The 19,176-nt window shown below is 39.8% G+C and overlaps 1 protein-coding gene across 2 annotated transcripts in view; it reads right to left on the bottom strand.

Annotated features, from left to right (window-relative positions):
- LOC133545251 (cAMP-specific 3',5'-cyclic phosphodiesterase 4B-like) overlaps positions 1–18,552 on the bottom strand; it is a 49,167-nt gene extending 30,615 nt beyond the window's left edge. The window contains exon 1 of one of the 2 annotated variants that reach the window (XM_061890642.1): positions 18,161–18,552. In XM_061890642.1, the coding sequence (XP_061746626.1) occupies positions 18,161–18,424 (264 nt within the window). In that variant the 5' untranslated portion in view covers positions 18,425–18,552. Of the gene's footprint in view, positions 1–464; positions 664–18,160 lie in introns of those variants that run through there. The other variant, XM_061890643.1, reaches the window with a different exon arrangement.
- Between the last annotated feature and the right edge of the window lie 624 nt (positions 18,553–19,176).

The following is a 19,176-nucleotide window of genomic DNA, read 5'->3' as shown; positions in this document are numbered from 1 at the left end:
TATAAGTATTTTATTTATTATTGGTTAGCTTTAGAATAAAAATGTCATTCAAAATAATAAGAGACTTACTGTACTCTACAAATGTTGTTATTAATAAAAATGCATGCATTTAGTTGTATTCAGTGTTAGAAAATATTATATGGCGTGCACGGAAATACATTTTAAAATCTAAGGCTTTCAGCCAAAAAGGTTCCCGACCCCTGATCTAGTTGAATAGTCATCCTAATGTATTAGTAATTAAATGATCCAAGATAGTAAATCACTATCCATCCATTTTCTACCACTTGTCCCTTTTGGGGTCACGAGGGTCCTGGTGCTTATCTCAGCTACAATCGGGCGGAAGGCGGCGTACACCCTGGACAATTCGCCACCTCATCGAGGGGCCAACACAGATAGACGGACAACATTCACACTCATATATTCCAAGCAAAAAATCTGTCTATTCCATTCGATCCAGATCTTACCTTAGTCCAACTGGTCCCCAAGTTTATACTTTCATTTTCACCACAACATAGTCCCATTGTCAAGTGGCAAAATTCAAAGTGAGACAAAAAAAATAAAGTTTGAAAAAAAATTCTGCAAAATAGAGATGTGTCTGATTACTTTCTCTCTAACTGTCCTTCTTATGGGGATGCAGAAAGTAATGTGATAAACTGGCTTGACTGACTGGCCTAAACAGTCTAACAGGAGGCGGATGACTCCGCCCACCACCTCGGTGGCAAAAACATGTGTCACCGCCTACTTCCCCTGTTACGTCTTAAAAGACTGTCATTCCTTAAGACCGTTTAGTCGTTTACTCATACATGTCAGCAAATAGGTAGCATACCTGCGCACGACTAAATAAGCCCCACAACAAACAGGTAATGCCGATGTGCTTTTGTGGAAAATTCCAAAAACCATGCAGCCTGTGTCTCTGACGCAGTCACTCTTTTAAAGTTGACACAAGTCTTGCAGCATGCTTTGACCTCAGCTAAAGCAACATGAAGTTGTACAGTAAGAAACTTCAAAACCACAACTCTGCAATATCAAAAAGCCCAGATTAAGCCAATAAGACTTGTGTCTGTTTGTCGGTTTACTGCAGGGGTGTCCAAACTACGGCCCTGACGACGTCTACAGCTTATTAAGGAATCTGTTTTCAAATCTAATTTTAAATATCTGACAATCCGATCGTTACTAATTTACTGACATTTTGTGGACAACGTGAGTAAACCAGGTCAATGGCCATGGATTGTGATGGAAGTGAAATCAGCACAGGATTTATCTAAATAACCTTCCCTAGTCATGACAAAAAAAATAAATGCAACCAACTAGTGTTGTCCCGATACTGATATTTTGTTACCAGTACCGGTACCAAAATTATTTTGATACTTTTCGGTACTTTTCTGAATAAAGGGGACCACAAAAAGTTGCATTATTAGCTTTATTGTAACAAAAAAATCTTAGGGTACATTAAACATGTGTTTTTTATTGCAAGTTTGTCCTTAAATAAAATAGTGAACATACAAGACGACTTGTCTTTTAGTAGTAAGTAAGCAAACAAAGGCTCCTAATTTAGCTGCTGACATATGCAGTAACATCTTGTGTTTTTTTCCCTTGTATTATTTTGTCAATATTATTAAGGACGAGTGGTAAAAAATTAATTATTAATCTACTTGTTCATTTAATGTTAATATCTGCTTACTTTCTCTTTTAACAGCGGACCAGTACTTTTCGGAGGCGGTATAATACCGAATATGATTTATTTGTATCGCGGTACTATACTAATACCATACAACCAACACAAAATGTCAACATACATGGTTATATGTAAAAAAACGGCTCACTGAACTTTGTAGATAGTTTAAAAGACTTGTGTCTGTTTGTCGGTTTACTGCAGGGGTGTCCAAACTACGGCCCTGACAGCTTAATAAGAAATCTGATTTCAATTCTAAATTTAAATATCTGACAATCCGATCGTTACTAATTTACTGACATTTTGGGGACAACGTGAGTAAACCAGGTCAATGGCCATGGATTGTGATGGAAGTGAAATCAGCACAGGAGTTATCTAAATAACCTTCCCTAGTCATGACAAAAAATATGCAACCAACTTGTGTTGTCCCGATACCAATATTTTGTTACTAGTACCGGTACCAAAATAAGTTTGATACTTTTCGGTACTTTTCTGAATAAAGGACACCACAAAAAATTGCATTATTAGCTTTATTGTAACAAAAAAATCTTAGGGTACATTAAACATGTGTTTTTTATTGCAAGTTTGTCCTCAAATAAAATAGTGAACTATATATATATATATATATATATATATATATATATATATATATATATATATATATATATATATATATATGTATATATATACTGAAGGCATCAACACTGTTAATGAACACACGTGGACTTATGTACTTAACAAAAAAAGGTGAAATAACTAAAAACATCTTTTATATTCTAGGTTCTTCAAAATACCCACCCTTTGAGTACTGCTTTGCACACTCTTGGCATTCTCTCGATGTGCTCCAAACACACCTGTGAAGTGAAAACCATCTTGAAGCCCATGGAGAGAATGCCAAGGGTGTGCAAAGAATTAATTAGTTATTTTAACTTTGTTTTTTGTTAAGTATGTGACTCCTCATGTGTTCATTCATGGTCTTGATGCCTTCAGTGACAATGTTAATGTATGTTTATATACTCTATATATACATATATATATTTTACATTCAGTTGGCTTTTGGCCCCGGGCCAAATTTTTTTAGCCCAATGCGGTCCCCAAGTCAAAAAGTTTGGCTACCTCTGGTTTACTGTGTCAACACACATTAGATTTTGGCCAGTTTCATGACTGGAGTGGGGATCGAGATTTCTTGGTCAGGACTTTAAAATCACAAGAAATAATGAGGCCACAAGAAAAACGTTTTCACGTTTCAATATTTTGAGGGATAAGAAAAATAAAGGTCAATTAAATGACGACCGGAGCTTGTCTGAAGTTCCGATCACCCTCTCAGTCACTGCGAATCACAACACTGTAATTTAAAGCCAGTTTCCCTCACCACAGCTACAGACCCTTTCACTACATCTGTTTTAATCATTTTATATATTTTTTTTATCTCCTCAAAAGAAGCCAGCTCTTCAAAGACAAAATGACCACATGTGAATTAAAGTTTCCTACTCAACCCAGGGGCTTGCGAGCATGTCAACCCACAGGAGGCTAAACGCCGCTTACCGACATCAAATGGTGATGTTTGTTCAAGGCCGTCACCGGCCTCAGTGTGGAGGTGTGGCGAGGCTAATGATAGTGAGGGACAGGGAGGCAGTTCCCCCCCATCCTGAGGTCACAACGACCGGGCTGGCGGTCAATAGGGTGTGTGGTCCCGGACGCTCGGAGAGTGAGAGTAGACACCCTGGATCTGAATTCTGGATTTAATTAGATGGCGGGCTCTCGAGGAGCTGCTGCTAAAGATGGAACATTTGGCAGAAATACCGGACAATTCCACAAACTTTATGGCTGGCTCACATCGTGGTCACTCCGTGATCACGTACGACCGCCAGACACTTCTGGATGTGGACACATCGGGCCGTTTTGGACCGATAGACACTTGCGTGCTAGACTTGCTAACTAGCATGGGATTACATCGGCGGCTACATCCAGCGGCCTGTGAAGCAGGGGAGTCTAGTAGCAGTGGGGGCCGTCTACGGAGCAGACGCCAGCGGTGTGATCGGAAACGCGGATGCCGAGCGGGGCTAAAAACAAAGCAGAAGGCTAATCCCCACAGAACACCACTTTCCTCCATCCCGAAGACGGATTTAGATGGAAAATGCGCGACTACTGGTCTGGGTAAGGAGTCAGTTAAATTAGAACAAGTTGTTTCTGCTTTGAGTGTTTCAGAGTTGGACATGTGTTTTACTGAGGTGGCTAACTTTGATGCGTGCAGTTTATCAAAGCAACAAACAAACAATCGGAAAATCCCCGTTACTGAGGTGGCTAACCATGATGCGTGCAGTTTATCAAAGCAACAATCAAACAATCGGAAAATTCCTGTCGTATCAATTCCTAGATATGGTCGTAACTATACTAAATGCACTGGGCATAATAAACACAACATTATTAATATTGCTACTACGGATAATTTGATCAAAAACTCCCTAAAACAGCCCACTACCTATAATGTAGGTTTTTTAAACATAAGATCATTGTCTCCCAAAACGTTGTTAGTTAATGATATCATCAGAGACAACAATCTTAACGTCATCGGTCTCAGCGAAACCTGGCTTAAACCAAACGACTTTTTTGCGCTAAATGAGGCATGTCCTCCTAACTTTACACATGCGCATATTGCCCGTCCGCTCAAAAGGGGTGGGGGGGTCGCACTAATATACAACGAAAACTTTAACCTTAGTCCTAACATAAATAATAAATATAAATCGTTTGAGGTGCTTACTATGAGGTCTGTCACACCGCTGCCTCTACACCTGGCTGTTATCTACCGCCCCCCAGGGCCCTATTCGGACTTTATTAATGAATTCTCAGAGTTCGTTGCTGATCTAGTGACACACGCCGATAATATAATCATAATGGGGGACTTTAATATCCATATGAATACCCCATCGGACCCACCGTGCGTAGCGCTCCAGACTGTAATTGATAGCTGTGGTCTCACACAAATAATAAATGAACCCACGCATCGCAACGGTAATACGATAGACCTAGTGCTTGTCAGGGGCATCACTGTTTCCAAAGTTACGATACTCCCGTATACTAAAGTATTGTCCGATCATTACCTTATAAAATTCGAGGTTCAGACGCATGTTCGTCAAACTAATAATAATAATAACTGCTATAGCAGCCGCAACATTAATACAGCCACAACGACAACTCTTGCGGACCTACTGCCCTCGGTAATGGCACCATTCCCAAAGTATGTGGGCTCTATTGATAACCTCACTAACAACTTTAACGACGCCCTGCGCGAAACCATTGATAACATAGCACCGCTAAAGTTAAAAAAGGCTCCAAAAAAGCGCACCCCGTGGTTTACAGAAGAAACTAGAGCTCAGAAATTATTATGCAGAAAGCTGGAACGCAAATGGCGCACGACTAAACTTGAGGTGCACCATCAAGCATGGAGTGATGGTTTAATAACTTATAAACGCATGCTTACCTTAGCTAAAGCTAAATATTACTCAAATCTCATCCACCGTAATAAAAACGATCCTAAATTTTTGTTTAGTACGGTAGCATCGCTAACCCAACAAGGGACTCCTTCCAGTAGCTTAACCCACTCAGCTGATGACTTTATGCAATTCTTTAGTAAGAAAATTGAAGTCATTAGAAAGGAGATTAAAGACAATGCGTCCCAGCTACAACGGGGTTCTATTAACACTGACACGATTGCATATACGGCGGATACTGCCCTCCAAAATAGTTTCTCTCGTTTTGAGGAAATAACATTAGAGGAATTGTTACAACGTGTTAAGGGAATAAAACAGACAACATGTTTACTTGACCCTCTTCCTGGGAAACTGATCAAGGAACTCTTTGTATTATTAGGTCCATCAGTGCTAAATATTATAAACTTATCACTCTCCTCGGGCACTGTTCCCCTAGCATTCAAAAAAGCGGTTATTCATCCTCTTCTTAAAAGACCTAACCTCGATCCTGACCTCATGGTAAATTACCGACCGGTGTCTCACCTTCCCTTTATTTCAAAAATCCTTGAAAAAATTGTTGCGGAGCAGTTAAATGAACACTTAGCGTCTAACAATCTATGTGAAACCTTTCAATCCGGTTTCAGGGCAAATCACTCGACGGAGACAGCCCTCGCAAAAATGACTAATGATCTATTGCTAACGATGGATTCTGATGCGTCATCTATGTTGCTGCTCCTCGATCTTAGCGCTGCTTTCGATACCGTCGATCATAATATTTTATTAGAACGTATCAAAACACGAATTGGTATGTCAGACTTAGCCCTGTCTTGGTTTAACTCTTATCTTACTGATAGGATGCAGTGTGTCTCCCATAACAATGTGACCTCGGACTACGTTAAGGTAACGTGTGGAGTTCCCCAGGGTTCGGTCCTTGGCCCTGCACTCTTCAGCATCTACATGCTGCCGCTAGGTGACATCATACGCAAATACGGTGTTAGCTTTCACTGTTATGCTGATGACACCCAACTCTACATGCCCCTAAAGCTGACCAACACGCCGGATTGTAGTCAGCTGGAGGCGTGTCTTAATGAAATTAAACAATGGATGTCCGCTAACTTTTTGCAACTCAACGCCAAAAAAACGGAAATGCTGATTATCGGTCCTGCTAGACACCGAACTCTATTTAATAATACAACTCTAACATTTGACAACCAAACAATTAAACAAGGCGACACGGTAAAGAATCTGGGTATTATCTTCGACCCAACTCTCTCCTTTGAGGCACACATTAAAAGCGTTACTAAAACGGCCTTCTTTCATCTCCGTAACATCGCTAAAATTCGCTCCATTCTGTCCACTAAAGACGCTGAGATCATTATCCATGCGTTTGTTACGTCTCGCCTCGACTACTGTAACGTATTATTTTCGGGTCTCCCCATGTCTAGCATTAAAAGATTACAGTTGGTACAAAATGCGGCTGCTAGACTTTTGACAAGAACAAGAAAGTTTGATCACATTACGCCTGTACTGGCTCACCTGCACTGGCTTCCTGTGCACTTAAGATGTGACTTTAAGGTTTTACTACTTACGTATAAAATACTACACGGTCTAGCTCCATCTTATCTTGCCGATTGTATTGTACCATATGTCCCGGCAAGAAATCTGCGTTCAAAGGATTCCGGCTTATTAGTGATTCCCAAAGCCCAAAAAAAGTCTGCGGGCTATAGAGCATTTTCCGTTCGGGCTCCAGTACTCTGGAATACCCTCCCGGTAACAGTTCGCGATGCCACCTCAGTAGAAGCATTTAAGTCTCACCTTAAAACTCATTTGTATACTCTAGCCTTTAAATAGACTCCCTTTTTAGACCAGTTGATCTGCCGTTTCTTTTCTTTTTCTTCTATGTCCCACTCTCCCGTGTGGAGGGGGTCCGGTCCGATCCGGTGGCCATGTACTGCTCGCCTGTGTATCGGCTGGGGACATCTCTGCGCTGCTGGTCCGCCTACGCTTGGGATGGTTTCCTGCTGGCTCCGCTGTGAACGGGACTCTCGCTGCTGTGTCTTGGATCCTCTTTGGACTGGACTCCCGCGACTGTGTTGTATCCATTGTGGATTGAACTTTCACAGTATCATGTTAGACCCGCTCGACATCCATTGCTTTCCTCCTCTCTAAGGTTCTCATAGTCATCATTGTCACCGACGTCCCACTGGGTCATTATTGTCACCAATGTCCCACTGGGTGTGAGTTTTCCTTGCCCTTATGTGGGCCTACCGAGGATGTCGTGGTGGTTTGTGCAGCCCTTTGAGACACTAGTGATTTAGGGCTATATAAGTAAACATTGATTGATTGATTGAATTATATCTTCTTGTTTCAAAAGGTTTCTCCAGTTTTGTAACAACAATAAGTTTGAATCAATAAAACACATTGATTTGTTCAACTTTGCACACTTAAAAAAAAACATTCCGGACTATAACCTCAACTTTTTTCCTATGCTTTTTTGACTTTGCAGCTTATAAAACTGCCCGTCAAATTTACAGATTTTTCGTTGATGATCATTATGTAAATAGTTTAATAGTTTAAGTAACCATCGTTTAGACAAGTTCCGCATTGCCCTTCTGTTTAAGACCAGGGGTGTCAAACTCATTTTAGATCCGGGGCCATGTGGAGAAAAAGCTACTCCTGTCAGAGTTAGTTTGTGACGAACCCCAAGATGCAGAGAGACAAAAAACGAACAAAATGGTACTAACAAAAGAAGCCCACGAGGCGGATAACAAAGAGCTAGCATGGGAGCTAGAAGAAAACGAGCCTAGCGTGGACGCCAGCGGGTAGCGAGCAGGAAACAGAAGTCATTACTTGTAATATGAAAACAAACTGGAAGGAGGGAACAAAAAACAGTAAGCTACAAACAGCTGAAGTGAATTATATTTATATAGCGCTTTACATAGTGAAACCCAATATCTAAGTTACATTTAAACCAATGTGGGTGGCACTGGGAGCAGGGGGGGTAGAGTGTCTTGCCCAAGGACACAACGGCAGTGACTAGGATGGCGGAAGTGGGAATCGAACCTGCAACCCCCAAGTTACTGGCACGGCCACTCTACCAACCAATATATACCGCCCTAACGAATATAGCTTACCGCTACGCTGCAATGACAAGACCAGTAGGAACGACAAGTAGAACTGCTATAGACACGACACGACAGGAGCGACAGGTAGTAACGACAATAATCCAGCACAGACTGGATGGGAAGGCAGGTTAAAATAGGGGCGGGCTGATTGACCCTAGGTGTGGCCAGGTGCCAATCAGCCACAACTGAGGGGAAACAGCGCTCAGGGAGAAACACAGGAAACAGACAAAATAACACACACAGAGGGAACAAAGACAAACGCAGAGGAAAAAACTAAAACATAACCAAACTGTCAGGGACGAACCTGACAACTCCCAAGTGGGCGGGGACTGGTAAAATCATGGCACGATAACTTAGAAATGCAGACAGCTGCAGTTTGTTTTATTTGTTTAAAAATAAAACAAGCACATTCTGAAAATGTACAACTCATAATGTTGTTGGGGTTCTTTTACACTTACATGTTGCGGTTAATAGTATTCTATCTTTATTTGTTGTAATTTATATTTTCTGAATGAATTATGTGATAATGTTCATCAGTGAACTGATTGGTGTTAATTGTCAATCTATCAAGATAAAAAAATAATATCAAAATCATATTACGGGATGTTATTTATGTAGTTTGCTCATATCCCTTGACTGGTGCACTAACATGACAGGGTTTATATATTTTGTTTACATATGTAGCATAATCTACAAAGATACGAATAATTTCTATTGCTACATCTAGTGGACACATTTAGAACAGCAGTTTCTTTCAATAAAAAATTTCCACTTACTTTTATACTGAGCAAACTCATCCTGCGGGCCGGCTAAAACCTGTTCGCAGGCCCACGACACACCTGGTTTTTGACTGAGCTTTGAACCGGAAGTAGAACTGACTTTCAGTCCTCTAGTCGTTCATCGTGTTTCTACTTGTATGGTTTCTTCATTCATCCTACAAACAACATTTGTAAGTTTTTCAATGTATCTAAAACAATTTTTTTTTTGTGGGTTGTCTGTAGGAAGGTTTTCACGCGTATGTTGCTCGACCAGCTCAGTGGCCTTGTGGTTAGAGTGTCTGCCCTGAGAGTGGAAGGTTGTGAGTTCAAACCCCGGCTGAGTCATACTAAAGACTATACAAAAATGGGACCATTGCCTCAGCTCCAAGTGTTGGAATTGGGGGTTACATCACCAAGTGCCTCCCGAGCGTGGTGCACGCTGCTGCTCACTGCTCCCCTCAGCTCCCGGGGGGTGAATATGGGGATGGGTCAAATGCAGAAGACACATTTCACCACACCTAGTGTGTATGTGACTACCGTTGGGACTTTAACTCAACTTTTATGTTTTAGGTGCTATTGTAATGTAATGAAGCTAGCGTCGTTAGCATTGGCTAATATGCTAACACGTTTACAAGCATCGGCGTTAGAAATTTTAACTTACAATGGTTTTCTTTTTGTATTGTTTCTATTTCGTAAATTTCCCAATACGTCACTGTGGATTTTTTGAGTCTGTTCAGCTGATTGGAGAACCAGCTTCCGAAGCTCGTGGGTACATGACAATGACTTCTGTTTTGTTTGATCAGACGTTTTACTGCCAGTTAGGCAACAATTAAGGAAAAATCTTTTTGTGTAAAAAAAAAAAAAAAAAAAAAAAATCCCAACCTTTGTATTTGTGGTATATTGTCTGGTACGGCTAATATATGGAAAAAGTATGTTTTTCTTCGGATATTAAGAGGTTTTAGTTTATATACCGTTGCGCTCTATAGTCTGGTCGATACAGTACACCAGTGGTTTTTAAATGGGGGTACGCGTACCCCTGGGGGTACTTGAAGGTAAGCCAAGGGGTACGTGAGATTTTTAAAAAAATATTCTAAAATTAGCAACAATTTAAAAATCCTTTATAAATATATTTGTTGAATAATACTTCAACAAAATATGAATGTAAGTTCATAAACTGTGAAAAGAAATGCAACAATGCAATATTCAGTGTTGACAGCTAGATTTTTTTGTGGACATGTTCCATAAATATTGATGTTAAAGATTTATATTTTTGTGAAGAAATGTTTAGAATTAAGTTCATGAATCCAGATGGATCTCTATTACAATCCCCATCGAGGGCACTTTAAGTTGATGATTACTTCTATGCGTAGAAATCTTTATTTATAATTGAATCACTTGTTTATTTTTCAACAAGTTTTTAGTAATTTTTATATCTTTTTTTCCAAATAGTTCAAGAAAGACCACTACTAATGAGCAATATTTTTGCACTGTTATACAATTTAATAAATAAGAAACTGATGACATATGGCTGTATTTTGTGGCGGTATAGCTCCGTTGGTAAAGTGGCCGTGCCAGCAACTTGAGGGTTCCCGGTTCGATCCCCGCTTCCGCCATCCTAGTCACTGACGTTGTGTCCATGGGCAAGACACTTTACCCACCTGCTCCCAGTGCCACCCACACTGGTTTAAATGTAACTTAGATATTGGGTTTCACTATGTAAAGCGCCACTACACTGAAAAAAAGAACTCATAAGATTATTTTTTTTAATTATTGTAAGTATTTGCACGCAAATTATTTAAGTACAATTTAATGCTGCAAATATCAAGTAACACTGACTTGCCAGTATCAAGTAAATTTTACTTGCCATATAACAGTTGTGAAGATATTAAGTAGCTGTTACTTAATTACATCCAAGTTTTAAGTTATATTTATTTAAACAAATCAAGTAAAGTCTACTTGTTTTTCATCGCCAGGGACATCCTTTTACTCAAAATTTTAAGTAATTTTAAATAACGTATGTCCTTGAATAGCAGCCAGGGCGCTAATACATTTCAAACCTCTCCTCAAACCTGCACCAACAATTGCATGCAGTAAAGAAGTGAGAATGACAAACAATTATATATTACATGTTTATTCAGCGACCGCGGCCCGGTGATTGGGAACCGCTGCTCTACAACAAGTCATAGCGCCCGCTTCTACACCATGCTCTCAGAGTACCGGAAGAACACATGGGAATCATTGCTTCTCATACAAAACTGCAATGCATACTTGCTCAACAGCCATACCTTTTACACTGACGGTTGTGATATAAACAACTTTAACATTCTTACTAATATGCGCCACACTCTGTGAACCCACACCAAGCACACTTCTGGAGCGCATTGGCTCTGTGGCACATAATAAATGCAAGATAAGAATTACCCATAATGCCACCTTGTTGTACTCTGTGAAGTGATCCTAACGGCCGGAGCAGAGCCAGTCGGCCAGAGCCTGTTGTGCTGTGCGCATGTGTCGTCTAGCATGCGTTTCAAAATACTAGATTTTCAGAGTAAAGTTTATGTAATATTTTTAGGTTTATGTACGTACAACTATTAAACATTTAAATAGTATGAGGAAACATAAGTAAAACGTACTCTTCCCCCATAATTCATGTATTACGTTAATAAAATGATTAATTTTACTTAAGAAACTCTAGTTCTTACTGAATGTTAAAAATACTAGGTATAAATTACGACAGTTACTCTAATAGAGTTTATAGCACCAAAAAGTCACTTTTTTCAGTGTAGAGTCACTAGAGAAAAAGTGCTATATAAATATAATTCACTTCACACTTCACTTATTTTACTTTTGTATCTCTTTTTTTCAACCAAAAATTGGGGGTACTTGAATTAAAAGAATGTTCACTGGGGGTACATCACTGAAAAAAGGTTGAGAACCACTGAAGTAGACTTTTTGTCAAGCGTATGCAAGAGCCTGGGCTCCTTGTCTTCCAGTGACGTGGTTGCCTGTAAGGACTCTTAGTCAAAGCACCATCCATTGTCGTCTGCGAACCAGAAAAATGGAGCGGGGCAACAGCAGCAGAGGAAATACGCAGACAGGAAACTGGTGTCACGGTCACAGTCAGCCTTCAGCAGCCCTCCTCAACGAACCATAGTGTATGGTCGGAAATGGTCAACATCACCTTGAATGTTTAGAACGTAACGCCAGCACACTGTCTCCTCTGTCCGTGCGGGGGCGGGGCAATAATTGCCAGTGTGGGCTCAGTTTAAATTCACAGAAATCAAATAAACACTGGGTCCTGTGTGTATATTAAATTAAAAGGTATCGGGACCACCCACAATGCAAAGTTTTGTTTTTTAAGCTATAGAGACAACTTGACTATTGTTTCAACAAAGCAGGCTGTAAGAAAAATATGGCAAAGTCTGCTCTTTGGTGGGATATAAAACTTAAAGAATTTTACATTTTGGTAGTAGTATAAATGTCTGATAAGGTTGATCTTTTTCAACTAATTTGCCAACATTAAAGTGTATGCCAAATGTGAAACAACACAGACAAAGGTGTTAATGGTAAGAACCTGTAATAAGAGTCTGTTCAGGTGAGAATTTATAATTCAGGTTAAAGGCCTACTGAAATGAGATTTTCTTATTTAAAGGTTCAAGGTTCAAGGTTCAACTTTATTGTCCCCGCGAGGAAATTTGTCTTGGACACAGTGCATCATTGCTTTCTTAACATACACAAAAACAACAGAACAAAAACACAAGCACAGACACAACCACAACCAGACAACTAACATTGAAACATCTAAACATCAGAACATGGAGCTTGATAGACATGGGTGGCACTTTGATGGAGGCATAAAATCTACAGTATGGAGATAAAGATAAAGTACCAGTGTGCATTGCACTAGAGCTCATGGATAAAGTGCCGTGTGCTAAAGCGTTTAGTTCTAAAGTGCTATGTGCTAAAGGGCTGTGTGCTAAAAAAAAAAAAAAAAAAATGCTAACCTATGTATTAACATTCTATTGCACATTGTTGGTCAGTGACAAATGATAATTTAAGGCGGTTAGATTTGCATATTGGGACCCGGAGTCTTCTCCCTGGTGGCAGGGTTCCATATTCAAGGAAGAGTGGGTGTTGTGAATTGGAAATAATTTTCTTAGCTTTTTTCCTAACTGCCTGCTCATAGATGCTCTGTATAGGCTCATATTCTTTCCTCCCTACGATTTTCATTGCCGTTTTATGCATGCCGGCCAGTTTGCTTTTTTAGGTTGCCAAACCATGAGGTGATCCCGTATCTAATGATGCTCTCTACAATGGCAAGGCAGAAAATCATCATGATGTGGCTGCTTACGCCGTACAATCTTAATCTTCGCAAAAATATAGCATCTGTTGCAGTCTATTGCACAGTCGGGGATAGCAGGTCCATTCTTTGTGTCATACTTGATCATTTCGCAATAAAGCCATATATTTGCTGAAAGGATTTAGTAGAGAACATCGACGATAAAGTTCGCAACTTTTGGTGCTGATAAAAAAGCCTTGCCTGTACCAGAAGTCGCAGACGATGACGTCACAAGGGTGCTCACATTGTTTATAATGTTGAGCCTCCAGCGCCAAGAGCTAGTCGGACCGAGAAAACGACAATATCCCCATTTATTTAAGCGAGGATGAAAGATTCGTGGATGATGATATTGATAGCGAAGGACTACAAAAAATAAATAAAGTAAAAAAAAAAAAGGCGATTGCATTGTGACAGATTCAGATGTTTTAGACACATTTACTTGGATAATTCTGGGAAATCCCTTATCTTTCTATTGTGTTGCTAGTGTTTTATTGAGATTAAATAGTACCTGATAGTCGAGGGAAGTCGACGGCAGCTGCATGGACAGCGCAAGTTCAGCTGATCTCCGGAAAGAGGCAACTTTTTACCACAATTTTCTCATCGAAACCTGCCGGTTGACAAGTGGTCGGGAACCATGTTCGCTTGACCACTCTGATCCGTAGTGAAGCTTCACCTCCGGGAATTTTAAACAGGGAAACGCCGTTTTTGTGTGGCTAAAGGCTAAAGCTTCCCACCTCCATCTTTCTACTTTGACTTCTCCATTATTAATTGAACAAATTGCAGAAGATTCAGCAACACAGATGTCTGGAATACTGTTTAATTGCGCGATGAAAAGAGACGAATTTTGGCCGCAAATGGTGCTGCGCTAATATGTCCCCTGCAACCCGGGACGTCAACAAGAAACTCCGCAGGAAATTTAAAATTGTAGTTTAGTAAACTAAAAAGGCCGTATTGGCATGTGTTGCAATGTTAATATTTCATCATTGATATATAAACTATCAGACTGCGTGGTCGGTAGTAGTGGGTTTCAGTAGGCCTTTAAAGTCACCCATCTGTCAGGACAATGGTATACACCCCTAAATAGTATCGGACAATTTCCGTCCTTTTTTTTTTTTAATTGTTACTGGGCGACGAGGCAAAAACATGTTACACACAGAGAGCTTACAGCTTATCTAGGTTTTGAAATTAAAAAAAAAAAATAAGCGCTTGATAATGTTGAGTCTAGATGGAACCGCATTGCAGCAGGAAGGAAAATTAACATGTATCTTGATAAGATTTGGAGAGAGGATTAAATAACAGCAGCTGTACAGCCAGTACACGACACATAAGAGGGTATAAATCGATGGTGTTGATACCAAGGATGGTAGTGATTTGGTCGATATTTTCTCAAAAATGTTCGGTTGTTGGTTTTTGTCAATGTTTTCAAACTTACGGAATAATTCCATAGACAAAGGGGGACTTAATAAAGAAATACTCAAAGCCGCTGTATTTTACCTACAATTTGCACCCTGCGGCTTATAAAACGGTCCGGCTAGTCCGTAATGCAAAAAGTTTTCATTATACACATGCAAAGACATTTAAACGGTGTGTTATTGTTTGTGCTATGGCGCCATCTTTTAGACAAGTTTGCTCACTGCAGGTGCTGCTGGGTGAATGTGAATTCCTGCTGTTTAAAGCCATGAACCGGAAGTGGAAGAGATGTCCGTGGCATTTCTACTCGTGTGGATTCTTCATTCATCACTCCACGTTTGCTGGTTTTACAATATAACTAAAACAATTATTGCTTACTAAACCGTCCCATGCATGATGTCTGTCTGAGTGTTGTCTCGCATAATTGTACGTGCTATCTTGATGCAATGAAGCTGGCGTTGTTAGCATTAGCTAATATGCGAACACGTTTACGACTGTCCATGGTCGGATTATTAACTTAAAATGGCATTCACCTTGTTTTGTTTCAGTTTTACAAATTCCTCAGTAAATCATTTAAAACCGTGTGGTTATTGAGTCTGTTTATCTGATTAAAGAGTTAGCTCCCGCAGCGAATGTGTCCAGAAGGATGACTTCTGTTTTGTTTGATCAAACGTTTTACTGCCTTGTTACAGACACCGTTTGGAAACAATTAAGGTATGTAAATAAACATTTACAAAATCCCTTTGTATAAATAACTAATTTCACGATGTTTATATCTGCAGCTTATAGTTAGGTGCGACTAATAAATGGATTTTTTTTTTTTTTTATCATTTCGTTGGTGTAAATCAGTCCATAGTTTGAAAACTACACGAGATATTAGTTTTTCCTTTTCTTTAGTTATTGTATGCTATGTACTTTGTTTTGCTCAAACAGTTGTATGCAATGGAATAGAATAAGGAACTACTTCAAATAATGCATCGTTAACCTGTCAATAGCACTCACTCTATGTAAATGGTAAAAATTACAGTTATTACATATAATTGGTATTGGTATCGGCAGATCTCACTCATGGATGATCGGTATCGGAATCTGCCGCATGAAACTTTGATCTGAACATCCCTAGTATGTATAAATCTTGATAAAAGGAATTTTTGAATACTGACATGTTGGCATTGTCCGTATCAGAAGTGCTAAGTGCTAGATTTACCAGTCTCTGGTATATATTGTTACTTTTAAGGGAACCGACTGCTCAGTTAGTTGTGGCCCTTTGTGGAAACATCACTGGCAGAAGTGAACCAATGTCACACTGACCTCAAAACAATAACAGACTGGATCACAATTTAATTTGGGAAAAAAACAGGAACAAGGGAGTCAGACGTCAATTATGTGAGAAAGGAGAAGCGATTTTGCTACTAAATTGCGCACTGTTGCTGTTTTACAAGTGCAAAATATATATACAATATATATATGTATATATATATATACATATATATATATATATATATATATATATATATATATATATATATATATATATATATATATATATATATTGAAATAGTCCTTTTAAGGGTAGATGCATGTTCCAATGTATTCATTGAAGTTCAGAGATCTGTGGAAATGTAGTCTTCATTGTTTCTAATTGCTTAACTTAAAAATAAAAATATATTGACAACTTTTTGTACTCTCATAAAAAAAAACATTTCTCAGCATTGGTTAGACACTTTTCAGCACTTGATGTGGCCTTTTTTCTTGTTGGATTAAAATATATTATGCCATACCAACTGTTTGTACCTCTTTTTGTGTTTTTGGGATTTGCATAAGTCCCGAAAATTTGAACTCAAACCATGGAGGCATGGCAGAGATATTCACAAAACCGCAAATAAAACATGGGCTCAGGAACACTTTAGAAAACCACTGTCAGTAACTACAGTTGGTCGCTACATCTGTAAGTGCAAGTTAAAACTCTACTATGCAAAGCAAAAGACATTTATCAACAACACCCAGAAACGCTGCCGCCATCGCTGGGCCCAAGGTCATTTAAGATGGACTGCTGCAAAGTGAAAAAGTGTCCTGTGGTCTGACGAGTCCACATTTCAAACTGTTTTTGGAAACTGTAGATGTCGCGTCCTCCGGACCAAAAAGGAAAAGAACCAACTGAATTGTTATAGGCTCAAACTTAAAAAGCCAGCATCTGTGATGGTTTGGGGGTGTATTAGTGCCCAAGGCATGGGTACTTCACGCATCTGTAAAGGCACCATTAATGCTGAAAGGTACATACAGGTTTTGGAGCAACATATGTTGCCATCCAAGCAACATTATCATGGACGCCCCTGCTTATTTCAGCAAGACAGTGCCAAGCCACATGTTACAACAGCGTGGCATCATAGTAAAAGAGTGGGGGTACTAGACTGGCCTGACTGTACTTCAGACCTGTGTGGCGTAATATGAAACCCAGAATACAACAATGAGGACTCCAGACTGTTGAACAGCTTAAGCTGTACATCAAGTAAGAATGGGAAAGAATTCCACCTGAAAAGCTTCAAAATTTGGTATTCTCAGTTCCCGTACGTTTACTGAGTGTTTTTAAAAGGAAAGTCCTTGTAACACAGTGGTAAAAATGCCCGTGCCCATTTTTTTTGCAATGTGTTGCTGCCATTAAATACTAAGTTAAAGATTATTAGAAAAAAGAAAAGGTAGTTTCTCAGAACGTTAAATATCTTGTCTTTGCAGTCTATTCAATTGAATATAAGTTGAAAAGGATTTGCAAATCATTATTGTACTCTGTTTTTATTTACGAATTACACAAAGTGCCAACTACACTGGTTTTTGGTTATGTGTGAAAATTAGGGTAATTTGCCCTAACAGTTACATCAGCGGATATCTCCTTATTTGGTAAAGGTTTACCCAAAGTAAATTGCGCGAGTCCGCCATTGTAGTCCAACTCTATAGCGAATAACCTTTTCTTTTTCCATATCCTCTTGTTGTGGGGCAGACTGGCTCGTACATGCAAATGCATCTCCGGCTTTTGCCATTTCTAATATAATGTAGATTTAATTCTCACTTATATATATCAGTAGTCTGAATGGAAATACTAAAATACTACAACATAAAGAAGGCATGTAATTAAGACCGCCAAAAAAATGTTGCATCCAAATGAGACGGTCAGAAAGCGGCTTGCAGATGGTCTGTGAAACAATCTTTTTAACATTTTAACCAAATAACCATGTTATGTACACCACAATTAAATAAATGTTGAATACAGGAAAAAATTCATAACATGACCTCATTAATACATAACTCGTCTTTGCTTGTTTTAAAGGACAGAGTATATTACAGTGAGAAACAACACCAGAAAGAATCATCAAAAACCACAAAAAATGTACCTTGTAAGTCTGGATGGTCTCTAACTGGTCCAGACACCAGTCCAGCTCTTCCATGGCCTCCATAGCAAGTTTTTGGCAGGACTCATCTGCCAACAGACACATGGACATGTAGTCAGGCTCCATGGGATCCATGCCAGAGCCCCCTGGCACCATGCACGGAGGTCCGAGAGTCCCAGAAAGGCTCGATAGTCCAGTGGACGGGTCTGCCGGACACCCAGGAGACGCAGAGGAAGACGGGGAGTTGTGGACACAGAGCTCCTTCATCTTGCAGCGCCAAGTGACTACAGAAAGTTCAGGGTTGTTGAACTCTCAGACAAACTGAGGCTTCAGTTACTGTTTGCCGACTCTCGCTCTGTAGCCCCTTTCTCTCCATAGCTCCTGCGTTCCCCCCAGACGCGTAGGCTCTGCAAACCCCCTCCCACTCTGTCTCTCCCCCCCACCCGTTCTGAGGCTCTCAGTCAACCCAGGTCGCCAGTCTACAGAACAAGGAAAATGCAATCCAGGCGGTCTGCTGCCTCCTGCTGTCCGTGTATTGTTCCTACCTCGACCACACTCCTGCTAATATTAATTGAGGAAAATGGCTACTAAGGAAAATGGCTTGCACATGTTGAAAAAGGACCAAAAATACAAAAAAAAATCTGTACGGAGCCGTCAAAATGAAAAGCCGTACATACAGTCGCGATCAAAAGTTTACATATACTTGTAAAGGACATAATGTCATGGCTGTCTTGAGTTTCCAATACTTTCTACAGCTCTTATTTTTGGAGCACATACTTTTTTGTCACACAAAAAAATTATGAAGTGTGGTTCTTTTATGAATTTATTATGGTTCTCCTGAAAATGTGACCAAATCTGCTGGGTCAAAAGTATACATTCAGCAATGTTAATATTTGGTTACATGTCCCTTGGCAAGTTTCACTGCATTAAGGCACTTTTTGTAGCCACTAGAGATGTGCGGTTTGCGGTCACAACTGCGGAGTCCGTGGATAAACCGTGGGTCGGGCGGGTGACATGAC

The sequence above is a fragment of the Nerophis ophidion genome, linkage group LG28 (assembly GCF_033978795.1).
Source record: "Nerophis ophidion isolate RoL-2023_Sa linkage group LG28, RoL_Noph_v1.0, whole genome shotgun sequence".
Classification (NCBI taxonomy): domain Eukaryota; kingdom Metazoa; phylum Chordata; class Actinopteri; order Syngnathiformes; family Syngnathidae; genus Nerophis; species Nerophis ophidion.
This window is presented reverse-complemented; position numbering and strand designations above follow the sequence as displayed.